We start from the raw sequence: 14,390 nt of genomic DNA, 5'->3' as shown, positions 1-14,390 counted from the left end.
AGGATGCAACATGCAGCATGTAAGTGCACCATCTACACGCATGTACAGCTAGTATGTACAGCAAATGTGCATCCATTAAACATGTATAAAAAGACACTAAGCTATGCTGAACATATAAATTACACTATTCTTGAAACAGTGATGCAACGTGCTTAGCAGCAGCATCACAATTCCTACACTACTGATTGTCGCTAGCTCAAGCTAGCTTGCAGTCACAGCGTCATGAAGTTGGGAGCTGCACTGATCACCACATGGAGCAGCCAGCAATGGAGAGAAAAGGAGCTTCATTCTGTGCATTGTGTCTCAAAACTTTGGCATGAAAGAAAACGCTCAGAAAAATAGAAATGAATGACACATGAATATAAATTCTAACACAGAGACCTGTCTACAACACGAATTAACAAGACATCAGACATGGGATTACATGAAGAAAAGTGTAAATTAGGGTCTATCAAGAGTATGAATGTAATATGTCTAAACACTAGTGGCAACACCAGCCATCAACAACACTGCAGTCTGTGAGAGACCGAATCTCAAATCCTGCAAATTAAAATATGTAATTCACTATTTGTTTACATTGCGACCAATGTTAACACTGCGTGGAAAATCTCGGTAAATCAACTGTAACATTTAATAAAAGCCAATAAATCAAAGCTGTTAACATTTCAAATGAGCAGGACAGCATTACTGAGGCAGTTACATAAGTCCAGGGCGCGTGTGGACAGACCCAAAGGCATTTTATCACTTAACATTATGTTAAGTCAAACTGACATAATGATTTCCTATGTGGGTTAAGGGAAGGTCAGAATCACTTCACAACAACATAATCCTCAGCTAACACAGAGGGGTTAACAGGTTAGTTTGTAGTGCATGCTGCTCTGATGCTGCAGCCAGGAGTGAACTCTCATCTGAAGTCCTTCAAAGTGTTAACACCACTGCACTGAGCATCAGCCTAAGTCCAGCACAGTTCTGTCTAGATTTCTTAGTAAGGGAATCAAGTGCTGGCAGAGCAGTCTTGTAGGCTCTTAATGATATATGACACCATGGAGAAGACAAAGTGCCTCTGCAAACGGCCACAGAGACCATATGTGAGCACAAGAAATATGTAAACCATGAGGGAACATGCGTAATGGCTCCGGGTCCTTATCTGTTGCAAACGTTTGCACACCCTAAATTGCAGTGCACCCCCCACACCCCCTTTCGCCATCCCCACCGCCTCCAACAACAACAACAACAACAACAAAAAGACAATCCTACAAGAAAGTGCACTAATTCTTTGGGATACACACATATTGGTTCAAATCCCGCACACTCTAATCAATGCTGGACGTTGTGCCCTCGTCCTCCAACGTGTAAAGGCGTCACATGCGACACCGATGCTGTGCCGAGCAGAGCGGGCTGGAGGCACAAATCTGCATACGGCAGACGCACTTTGATGGTTTTTCAAGGCAGCAACTTTGATATCTGTTGAGCTTCTGGTGCTGTGTGATGTGCAAAAGCCGCGATGAGCAGACCGCGGAGGAGTGAGTGCGCGTCAGCCCGGTTTAGTTTGGCGTTGTGCTGGGAAGTAAGTGCTGTCATGCCCGCTGTCCGTGACAGCCAATACAGATGAATTAAGACTTAATACACAGCGAGGCCTCCTGCTTCCCCTCTTCTTCCGTTTCCTTTGAGCAACCCTACACCCCGCATTGTGCAGCCTCAACTAAATCCCCACCATTAATCGCTCGTTCCTCTCCTCCGCCACTTGGTTGGCATAGAGAAGGAAAGTTGGCAGGAGGCGAGCATGGCACCGATCGCCTCCAACCGGCTGTCCTGTTAATGACCGCTTACATATGACAACTCGCTGACACTTAGGGTTTTGTTAGAGCCCACGCATGGATCGAGGGGCGGCGAGAGGTTCCCACTGCGTGGAAACGATATGACGGGGTCACACTTACCGACGGCTAAATCCAGTAGATCTGCGCACAGGAGCAAACACAATGAGAAGACGGTCATCTTTCCCTTATTTTGTAATAAATCCCAAACTCCATCTGCGTTTACATGCTCCCCGGGTTTCTGCTGTGTAATCCCCACCATTCCAGAGGGATGCGATGGAAAGGTCCCCCCAAACTATTCATGATGCAGCTCAAGTCTTAAGTGGGGGAATCGGAGAAGTTGACAATGAATGCAGCATTCAGAGCGGCGAAAATCGAGCATCCGAGCAGCGAAATGAGTCACTGGCCTCGGTTACAGAACAAGCGCAATGTTTGCTTCTTTTCTTTTCTCCTCCCAGTTTAAACAATGGGGCGCTGCGCGGAGCCGCGGAGCACAAATAGACTGGGGGGGAAAAAACCGAAGAGGTTTGGATGAAAACGTGTTCCTCAGTCACCTCTCTCTCTCTCTCTCTCTCTCTCTCTCTCTCTCTCTCTCTCTCCTCCCGCCCTCCACACAGACGCGCAGACCTTCCTGATCAGTCGCTCTTTTATTTCACAGTTTTCCTTAATCCCACCCTAGATTCAGACCCCTCTAATTCTGGCCATTAAGCCGATTTATTTCTGTGGGATTTTTTTCCCCTTCCTGGTAAAAAGGATTTTTAAAGAGCTCCTGTGTGGTATAGACCTCAACTATATGAATCTAAACACATGAAGCGTCTGGCACATCCTTGTTATGAGTCAAACATCAACAATTAATGTAGTCCACGAGCAACAAGTGACATTTAATCAAAACTCATTTTCGTGTCATTAGTTGACGGAATCCAAACCATCTTTACCTGTAATGGAACATTAAATTTAAATATTCAAAACATTAAATTTAAGACTTTAATTTGAACTTCATGGTTGCGTAAGGCAGGTGCGTGTAAAAGCTGATCATTTGTCTCATTAAAGACCATGTATTTAAAAAAAAATAAAACATAATTCACCTGAGATGACGTGATCATCCTTTAAAGGGAGAATGTCATCTATGCTCTCACAGTCTAAAAATGCCTGCAGCATTATGGGTTTTGATACTGTAACGTCACTCAACTCAGAAAACCCGCCTGTTTTTTTTTTTTTTAAATGTCACGCATTAAAATGATGCCCCACATGTATAAAAATGACATTTTCTAAAACATCCAATTAGTATGTCCCCTCTGTTTCAAAGATGGACCTGTTTTACATCAGTTATATTTGATTAGTAGATGAAGACTTGAAGAATAGGCAGTCAAAAGTTGTATTTTCTGTCATAACCGTCTTCCCTAAAGTGTCGCAGAGTGATGGGGCCACCGGTATTGTCAAGACACTGAAGTTTGACAGGTGCCTCGGGCTAAGCCATTGTAATCAGCATCACCTTAGCAATGTTAGCACCGATTTGCTACTTGTTTTGCTCTCCAATGTTGTTTGCAGGACCATAGGCCCTTTGTGAAATTGTCCTCAGGGTTCTATTTCAAAGTCCAGGCAATAATTTATTCAGGAAGACAGTCACCAGCAAACCAAATCTATTCTCCCCCCCAAAAAAGTATGAATCCACTTGAATAAAGCCATTGGTTTCCCCATTTTCAGCAAAAGCCGACTCAATTTATCAAGGCCGTAAACCTGTATTGATCTGTGCAGCGGTGACCTATGAGACCTTTACCTATACGGGCACGGCAGGAAAGCAGTTTTCTAGCAGGTAGCGATTTGATGGTCCGTACACTCTGCTCATTATTAGAGCCGTACCAGGCAGTGCAACGAGACCGAAATGAACAATGAGCGGAGCGAGGTTTTCCTCACAGGGCAAACACCGTGAAAAGGAAAAAAGATGTCAGAAATGTAGAAATTCAAATGCTTAGGAACATGTAAATGCAGGGCCAGAGGCTCTCCCCCGTTTCCTCCCCCCCCTCCTCCCCGACAGAGAGAGGACGCTTCCCTGGTTAAGACCTGCAGTACTAATGCATTATCACACATCTCTAGAGGGCAGCGTCAACAACAATTTATTAGGGTAACAGAGCTGAACGTGTTGCTGTCCAGATGGCATCTAACCCACTAACAAAGAGGGGTTTCAGTCCTGTGTGAGTCCACCTACTCTTCATGTGCTTACTTTTCTCGTCGTACCATAGGCGCCAATCAATAAAGCCTTAAACTGCTTTTAGCTTTTTATTCAGGATGTGAGGAATTGCGAGAAAGAGGAAAGCTGACAGACAGAGAGAACGAACTCCATCTAGGAGGATTACTCCCCCTTTATTCTTCTCGTCATTCCGGTTATCATTAAGTTCCTGTTCCTTTAAACTACTTTGTTATGATGCCTGTATTAGTTCCTCCTAAACCTCAACTGTTCTGTGAGCATATACAGCGCAGGGGACATTTCAGCCCTATGAAAGATTGGGTCAGTCACTCAATCAGGGCCACCGCACAAACATGTTTTTATAATCTTGTACTAGTTTGCTAAGCAGCACCTTATCTAATGGCATGTTTGATGTAAATAGAGTTCAAATAAAGTTCAGTGAGCCCAGCTCGCCTGGATGCAGAGGCGAGCACACACGACGAAGGCCACATTTAATTTGGTGACATGAATTGAATTAGTTAAACAGACTAGAGAGTTTCTAAGTCAATTAATTGTCAAATAGCCTTAATGCATTTTATATACAGTGAAATATATGAATAGTAATTAAACAATTCCAAACGATATTTCAACATTCATTTACTGCAACGATTTAATGTAACACAACGGATAATGCTGCTAGGTTGCATATGTCATGTTGCAAATGCTGTACAAATTCTGACCAGGAAATTATTAGGGTTTAAGGAAACACTGATTAATGCCAGATGTGGCAACAAACACTGCTGTATAATACTAATACTGGTCACATAGAGGAGGATTTTTTCTAGAGTAAGAATGTATAGAAATAAGAGAATCAAAAGGTGAGATCAGAATACTGATGCATCAGGGAGATATTCACATAGTTTGAGGGAGGATTACACATGTGCCATGGTCTAAGAAACGTCTGCTGCTCTATGCGTTCGCACCTGATTCCCCCCTGTTGAAGTGAATCAGGCAGGAGCATCTGTCAATAATTATGATAGACCCCAATTACACAACGATACTGTGGTATGCAGAATTGACCCACCTGATGTCCCTGACAGCATGACAGGCCGAATGCCCTGCCTGGGGAGGTCATTCTTGGTTGGAACGTCCCGGTGAATTTAGGTTTGCCCCCTGGTCAATACTGCAAGGTGCCCGGAGTGCAAGCGTTAGGACCGACCCAGACAGCTCAGGTGCTCTTTCTGAGCCAGGATGGCGATGGTAAAAGAGCACCTGACACCTTTTTGCCGCTCACTGCCCTTTATGGCTCCATTTGATCCTCAGGAAAGTGAGGACAAATTTTGGAAATTGCCTGCGACTTGTGAAAAGGTTTCACACTGGCCCTTTATTTAGGTATATTTTTGGATATGTCTGCATGCCTCATCCAGTCTGCATGCAGCACAGGTTTTTAAAGAATACTTTGACCTTATGGCCCACTCCTGGCACAAATTGCATAATAAACAAAAACAATAGAATTACTGCCAGGTTTTCTAAGAGAAAATCAATATTGTAAATGGCAAATCCCAGAACTTTAGTTAAGATTCAATCCTCGATTGCTGGTGTTGGTGGGACCTGGTGGGAATCCTGACCATCAGTTCACCAGTGACCATGAGCCCCCCCAAACATGACCCCCCTCCTGCATCCTTGACAGCACCAGGATCGGCACCTTGGACAGTGTCCTCGATACACGGCAGTGCAGAACATTATAAATGATCCATCCGAGCTGATCTAGTCATATTTTTTAACTTTCATAACAGCTGAAAAAAAATGTATTTTAACATAAATATCAAAACATTTTTTGATCCACAAACAAGCAGATAAAAAGTTATATTAATCTGAATGCCTGTCCATCTGTTCTGATAATGAAAATGGTAAAGAATAATTCAACACAAGGCCTAAAAATACACAAACACATTTGATGTGTTATAAATGATAACAGAATGTAATTATCGCCATAATTCCTTTTGTATTATGTGTGGTTATTAAATTGACTGATATGCACTCCGTGCAGGCTTGAATGATGGTGCTCCTACAGCCAGACTAACATACTCCCTAATTGTATGGGCTTCAGTGGAGCATAAAGAGCTCGTGGACAGGTAAGCAATTGATTAACATTTCCCCATTTTAAACAATATAATTTATTTGCACAGTACAAGTCTGTGCAGATGAGAAAATGTTTCCCATGTTCCCAATTAGTACTCATTGGCTAGATGGAAATACAGAGTACCATAATATTAAGTCACTGACATCATTCGGTATGTAGATCAAGTGCACACACGTGCACACGTGCATCAAATGTATCTGTCACTGGAAACATCTAGCAAGGTGACATGAATCAACTTGCTGAGGAGAGGTGTGTACAAGAACCAGCGATGTGACCTTTGTGTTTCTCAGACACGTGCAGACAGCACCAGTGCGTTCACCTGGGAGCCCATGAACTGTCACTAAAGACAACTACCAAGCTTATGAACAGCCTCCAATAAGGTAGCTGTGAGGACCCTAGGCGTTTTGTTTGGTGTGGGAAATGTGCAAACACAAAAGACCTTGTCTACCTTAGGCCAACGGTACACTCACGTCCAGACTGACTAATTTTGCAGCCCTGTGGTTTTCATGCTGCCGGGGCATCAGCAAAGAAACACATTTGTTTGTCTTAGTTACTAAAAAAAGATCAACTGGGGCATTAGGGGAAATCTAGGGCCAGCTCCAAATCCTTCCTCATCACTCCGTGTGTTTGGAGTAATCAGAGATGTCCTGATCAGAAAGTAAGTACTGGCACCAATCCAGGTGTATCTGACAAGACCAATATTGGCCAAAATATAGCAGAACAAACTCCATATTTGGTTTTACTGTCCCGTATTCGAGCAGATAAAAGCGGAGCTCACTTTCTTAATGTTAAGTCTAAATGAGGTCTTGATTTCTAGAATATTGTTTATGATTTGCAGGCATCAGGGAGACACTATGGATTTGCAGGAGACTCATGGAACTTTCGTAAGAGTTTGGATGTGTAGCCCACACAGTTCTCCAGCCGATAACAGTTATGCCATATTACAGGCTTCAGAGCCACAGTACAGCCTACCAATATATGAAAAAAAGCAAAGGAGGACACGGGAGGATCGAGGCAGCACCAAACACAATTGCTAGCACAAGGTGGGACATTTCATTCACCACAACCTTATGCAGGTATAGAGGACATTAGCACAGACAAGAAGATGCCAATGAAGTGCTTGCAGCAAAATGTGCAGGTTAATTTGAGCAGCAGATACTATGCAGTGAGATCAGTGTGGCAAACATTCAGCAGCTTCTCATTTGTAGTTGGTGTTGACACTGCAGTCACTGGTTCCATGATAAATGTGGCTTCAGATTTACTAATGAACATTAATTCTGTGAGGAGCTTGCTGGTCTCATAGCACTCAAAGATTAGTGGAGTTACAGATGCTCCACTCTGTCACACTGGTACTCCACGAAATCCAAGAGTGATAGCAGTGACAGGATTGAGAACCACTGCTCATTCTCCCTCTTATCATTCCCCCTTTTCATTCATATTAATAATTCAAGCAGCTAAAATCAATTACATTTATCCTTTCTTTTAAAAACTTGTTTTACAACCTATAGAGTGATTCAATGTGACAGGTGTCAGATGCATATTTATGGACATTAACTACAAGTAAATCCAAGTATCACATTGGAATTAAACCCAAGTCCAAATAACAGGGTCAGGACACATCTAGTAGGATTTAGAAAAAGAATTTTCTTGATCTCTAGCTTTGCTGGTAGCGACACTTTTCCAGCAGAGTTACAAGTCAATGACCTGATTTTCTGCAAACTGTCATCTGCCAAAGAAACTTTGCAAAAACACATGCTGTGAACTGTCAGTGCCTTGGGAGCTCCCTAAATGTTAACATTCTAGCGAACATAACGCTAGCGTGTGATCACAACCTGAGCTGATGGTGCTAGGCAACAAAAACTAGAGTTGAGAATCAGCAGGGGCGGATCTAGACTTTTTTTATATGGGTGCGGCACACTATCAAAATAGGGTGGTACATTTGGAAAATGATTTAAATTCTCGAAAATGTAAAAATGTAGGATATGATGAACTGTTTCTTAATGAAGCTGATATAGTGTTCAGTGTCAGATATGTCAAACGTGCAAGTCCTGACATCATAAATCCTCTTCCATTTTCAACTCTACACAAGAAGTCATAAAACCGTGTGTGTGTGTGTGTGTGTGTGTGTGTGTGTGTGTGTGTGTGTGTGTGTGTGTGTGTGTGTGTGTGTGTGTGTGTGTGTGTGTGTGTGTGTGTGTGGGCATGCATGGAGTTAAAAATTCATTCTTTCCAGGGATGATCTTCCTAGTTGCACCTGCTGCAAAGTTTTAATTGTGACAAAATATATGAAGACATGTTAAATGTCTTCATCTTTCATCTTCAGATTTGGTCAGTTCTCTTTGTGCTACACGTTCTACGGCAGGTACCTACCACGTTGTCACCCCCTGCTATTGAGATTTTGGTCGTGGCCAGTGCCACTCCAGTCTACCCCTCTAGCTGTGCACCTGAGAATCAGCCACGCAACCTGTGGTATTCAATAGGTGACTTTCAGCTTGGTGTTTTAAGTGCCCTAATCCAACTATCCATCCAATGGGCTTCTGGCTGTGGAATACATTCACTCGTGGGAAGTCTAAGTCATTAAGAGTGGGTGGGATCCCTTTAAGCTCATTCTGCCTATAGACGAACATCAATATCACTGCTTAATAATGCTCATCTCAAGATTCCTGATGCATTACTCAAATTAGAACTCGGAGGGAACAGCTATCCAAATGTGTGGCAACAGAATTGCCAGTTATCTAAAACCTCAAGCCGAGGTGTCAGTGTAAATTACCAGCCAGCCCTTAACCAGCTTGCAATTTTGACCAATTTAATTGTTCAGGTACAGTGGGATAGATTTTAATTATCTCCATTAGTCAACCCAAATGGCTTTTCTGTTTAGAGTCATGCAAAGAATATTTAATATGGCAATGACATCTAAAAAAGCTTTTACAATTCCATTAGTGAAATGTGACACATTAAAATACTGTTGATAAAAGATTATGATGAATGTTCCTTTTCTAACAGCACAGAAATAAAAACTAGTCACTATTCGATCATTTTGCATTGCAAGCACTCAATGAATACTCAGCCTAGTGATAACATGGGCAGGGAATAAATACTGGGGAGGCAAGTATCTTCAGCTGCATTCTCTAAATGCAAGGGTGAGTATTATAAAAAGATTAAGAGATGTAATCTCAGATTGATAGCTGCAAATATGTCCCACATGGAATAGTTGTACTTTATGCATCAGTCGTACAGCTGCTGTACAGTTTTCCTCCAAGCAAAATGACAAACATGATGAAGGTTTAACATGTCTGCAGGTGAGACAGCGGAGCATTTTAACGAGGCAGACCGTGTCATGAAATCCAACAAGTGATTATGTTAAATACTCAATTGTTAAATAACTGTCACCGTTAATGAACACTAATATTTAAAGCTTAAAATGTCTCTTAAATATGCAACATCCACTCTCAAAGAAATTTATACCAACTGTACCATGTAAAACATGGATAAAAAGGCCAAACCCAAGGCAGGAATTATTATTATTTTTTTTTTTTTTACATAGCAGTCTTTCTATGTCATTTTCTCTCACATTTCTCATACCAGCAGCTTTGAGGCTCTTACATGTTGCAAATGCTCATTTCCAAAGAGATTACAACACATATCTGTCAGAGGCAGAACTGCATGGATATTATGCATGGGGGACGACTCAGAAGTCTGCCAGTGGGGAACACATTGCAGTGTGCCTGAACCATCACTGGAGATTAGGGGTGACTTGTTAAAATGGGACAAGACCAGGCTTGCGGGGTTGACCAGGTTGGAACCAGCTGTAGACGTGCTTTAGCTGCACAACGTCGCTTTATTTGCAGCACACGTAGATGGAGACAAAGCATCTATGTCAGCTACAAGTATTTCCTGGAGCGCTTGGCCTCTTGACTCATTGAAAAAAAAGATTGCAACCCTATAGTGGCTTTGCAGAATACTTGGGGCCATTAATAGATACCAAATACACCAAACTAAAAGCTGATTCAGATTAGTAATACATAAAATCAAAAAGCAAACTTCAGTTGTTGTCCCTTAGCCTGATGTGACCTTAACCATGAAACCAAAACATTGCAACATAAGATAAAAATTATGGCAGCAAACAGAAAAAACATGAAGCTCTTAAACAAAACTAATCTTAGTTCATCACTGCAGTATTGCGTTTAAGCAGGGACCTGCAGAGCAGATTGGCAATGCAATATGCTTTAAGGAAACAATCAGCAAACATGGCCCAAATTAAAGTCTCTCTACAGAGACAACCTTGGTAAAACAAGCAGGGACTTGGTGGCAGACTGAAGGACAGGCCCACCAGAGCAGACAGGGAAAGCATGTACTGTATGAAAAGAAATAAAAGAGGGACTTGTCAAGCATTCAGTGGAAGGGTGGCGCAAAAAAAGACGATCTCCTATTCTGAGGCTTACCTGGCCAAGGGGGTTGTCATTTTTAGGACAGCAATGCCCACCATGATGTCTTACTTTATTTGCAGTATGTTGAAGGGGGAATGCCAATCCAACACTACGTTGACGTTAGACTAGCTGTATTGAATGTATTAATAGTGGCACAAACAGCAACTTTGTAAAATCCGGACCACTGAAGACTTGTTTGACAGTAGGTTTAGGTGTCAGGTACTTTGATAGTTCACATCAACAGTTAGACTTTGTTCCTGCACTCTGAAAATAGCGTACAACAGAAAAATCTACCCGATGGGGAAATTGTAGCATGGACCACTGGAATCTTTGCCTTTACGTGGTTTGATTTTCCAAACGTGTAACCAACATTTTAAAAACAAGTAACACATGATTTTAATGTAACGTTAGCAGACAGGCTACTGAACACAGGCAAGTTATGTTTGCTTGCTAACATCTGCCACCCGTTAACCAACAGACTGGATACAGTACAGTTTTGTAACCAGTGCAGTTGTTTTTTTTTGCCCTTTACAAAAAAATTAATTTTGTTGAATGTCCGCTGCTAGAGAGACCAGAAAAGTAAAAAGAGAGCTGAATCAGAGTATGGAAGTAGCAGGTGATGATACAAATACTGCTAACACCCCTGATACCATACTGCTAAATGCCTGTATGTTACAAAACCTACGTCCAGGTCCATAGGACAAATGGGCCAGCTGTGAATTTCAGTACTACTAGTAGTTCAGACCACTCTGATGGGTTTTGAGAAAGGGTGGCTGAAGAAGAACAAGCCCAAACACTGCCTAGTGTATATAGTGAGTGTTCAGAGTAATTGCTGTTCTGCAGGATATACATTTGTCACATTAACAGCCATCAAGACACTTGTTCAGTAAAGTAAAGCCTAACTCACACTCTCGTACGGTCATATACTCACACGCTGCGCTGGAAGCCACTTGAAAGTGGTCATTTTGGAGAATGGAAAGGAGTCATGTATAATATAATATAATATTTTTATTTACTTCCTCATTGGCACAGACACCACATTTCTTGGCAACTTAAGTTAGTCTGCCCAATGCTTTTCTAATGAAACACTTTCACTCTGTCACAGAGGCAGTAGTGGGTCCAACAGAACATCTGCTTTTATAAAGATGTGACGGTAGTTCAGCACTATGACTCCGACAGGTACTGCATTAACAATATTAGAAGTGGGTGGGCCAGAGTGTGCAGTAGTTGACCTGTTTCAACCTGGAGACCAAGAAAACCATTTGCAAATTAAGAAATTGATACAGGTGATTAAGGAAGTAATAAGATTCCTACATGAGACTGAGTTTCCACACAACTACTGTATACAGTTAATGACTGATGATGATGATTGTCACTGTCAAATAAAAAATGTATCCCTATTTCCCCTCAGGTCTCTGGTTCTTGTGTGCCTAAAGCTACCAGATCCACTTACATTACAATATCACCTTATATTAAGACCAGTGGTAAAAGAAAAAAATATTATTGTAACAAAATCAGGAATAAAATCTAATTAACTTAAGAAACTTTTCCACGAGCTAATTTGTTTTAATCCACTTCTATTTTGTCACAACTGTGCACGTGTCATCATTTAGCCTCCCTCTGTGCAGCGACAGACAGTTGGCAGGCATTCTTTGATGAAAAATAATTCTAACTGTTCCCACTGAGGTCTGTGGATTATCATGAGTAACTGTGTCATGATTTAAATTGCCTCTGTATCAACACTTTCTGAAGAAATCACACTGTAACAGCTCAAACACATTTTGCCCATGCTCTGCCTTTCACAGAGAAGACAACCATCCATTAATTAGGAAAATGAAAAAAAAGATTAAAGCATTTGATTGAAAGTCAAATCCATCATCACAACACATTTAAGCAGCAGAAATAACATTGTTGTCTGGAAGTCGTATCGTACTGTAGCACATGCAATGTAGTTGTGTATTGGAGCGTTTCAAGTTGAACGATCCCAACTGACATGTGAGCACAGCATAATAACTATGACTAAAATTGATAATTGTCCAGTGGCAGTCATCCCAGACCCAGACATCACCAAAATCTGATCAACTGAACCTTGGGCCCATAGCCATCTGCCGTTAAATTCCATCCAAATCCACTGATTAACTTTTGGGATAACTTGCTAAAAGACACACACCAACAGCTGAGTGAAAATAGAAGCTCATTTGTAGATGGAGGTAAATATCTTCAGCACAATATTTTAGCCATATCACACAGGCCGACAGCCCCCGTATTCCAAGTGTCATGTGAGTAATGTTGCAGACAACACGGCCACAGCATCTGGGTCAATACACATCATAAAAGATAATATCATTTGGTGTGTCAAGTTGCTGATGGAGGGATAAAGAGGGAATTTTTAATTCAGTTCCACCAAAGCAATACTGTAACCACTTGCTTGCTTATGCCTGAAAGCATGTAATTATGCTCCTGCCCGCATCTCTCTCTCTCACACACACACACACACAGACACACACAGCAGTAAGTGTAGAAGGAGAAATTAAGTTCTCTTTCAACCTTCATATCTCATTCATACTCCAATTATTATGTTTATATTCTAATAATTTGTTTCCCCAGGTGGAGGTACAGGTGCATTTTGAGGTGTCACTCAAGTCACTGGAAAGCCATCGCGGTGGATGCACAAAGACAAAGATTTTGGCATTTGCTGTATGTGGTTAGATTAAGGCAACAAAAGTTCAGGTTAGACTAAGAATGCAGGTCAGGTTATATGTTCATATAGCAGGTTTAGGTAAACTTGTCTAAAGTCTGAATCTGCCTTCAAACATAACAAACCATGCTTTCGTTGGATGTGAATACTTGCCCCGTATCAACCACAAAAATAAATTTCACTTTCTGACATTCACGTCCTATTTAGCTTAAATTAGAATCGACACATTCCCTTCAAAACAACAACAACAAAAAAACATATTTATTTTATTTTTATTTTTTCAGGTGAGCAACCATAGAACCTCCTCATTTGCTGAGTTTTACCCATCGGTGCAAAGGTGGTTTTGACACAGCAAAGAGCCGAAACCCCCTCAATGCATTTAGAAGCCATTCAAGTTTACGCTTCAAAAACCGCTTTATTATTTCTCTACAGTAAATATATTTTCTCCTCAATAAACTCCCACATTGAGGATTGAAGTTACACAAACAGTCCTCATCCAATAACTCTAGATGGAGGAAGATCCCCGCCCACGGACTCATTACTTGGTAATGCCTTTAGTCAGCTTTGATTGCTTGCCTCCATCTCAGATCTTCATTGCAGATGGGCCTCTTCATTTTACCCTGCATTTAGAGACGGGGAGTCGGACCACATTTCACTTCCAGCGGATTATGTTAAAGATATGGACGCAATGACACAATCTAACAGTCTGAATGCCTTTTCGCATCTTTTTGTTCTTCGTATCCTGATTGTAAACAACAGATAAGATGATGTGTTTTCACTGTACTGCTCCAATGGAAAACAACAGAAAGATATAATTTTGGAGCACTAACAAAGTAATATTTCTCTAATCGAATTCTAAATCAAACCACAATAAGACGGAAGTTCATTTTCATATTAAATGGATACATGCTGTGCTCATGCCATGACAGAATACATAAAATTTTGATCAAAGCATAAATGAATCCCATAGTAAACACTCAACATGTAACCATATTATTTAATCATTATACTTTATTAGCATGAATTGGGGGAATAAATCTTTAAGTCAAATCTTTATTACGTAGACACAGAAAAGACCCTCATGCATGAGTAAAGAAAACCTGCATTTCTCTTATAGAATGATGCAATAAATTCATCGTTTCAA

General features: G+C 41.2%; 1 protein-coding gene across 4 annotated transcripts in view; it reads right to left on the bottom strand.

Moving 5' to 3' along the window:
* igsf21a (immunoglobin superfamily, member 21a) overlaps positions 1 to 14,390 on the bottom strand; it is a 235,490-nt gene that overhangs the window by 159,679 nt on the left and 61,421 nt on the right. For 2 of the 4 annotated variants that reach the window (XM_067503591.1, XM_067503592.1), the window contains exon 1: positions 1,938 to 2,384. The exons of the other annotated variants lie outside the window; for them this stretch is intronic. In XM_067503591.1, the coding sequence (XP_067359692.1) occupies positions 1,938 to 2,076 (139 nt within the window). In that variant the 5' untranslated portion in view covers positions 2,077 to 2,384. Of the gene's footprint in view, positions 1 to 1,937; positions 2,385 to 14,390 lie in introns of those variants that run through there. 4 annotated transcript variants of the gene reach the window in all.

Source organism: Channa argus, chromosome 5 (assembly GCF_033026475.1).
Source record: "Channa argus isolate prfri chromosome 5, Channa argus male v1.0, whole genome shotgun sequence".
Taxonomy (NCBI): domain Eukaryota; kingdom Metazoa; phylum Chordata; class Actinopteri; order Anabantiformes; family Channidae; genus Channa; species Channa argus.
The sequence above is the reverse complement of the archived record's forward strand: the minus strand, read 5'-3'. Positions and strand labels throughout refer to the sequence as shown.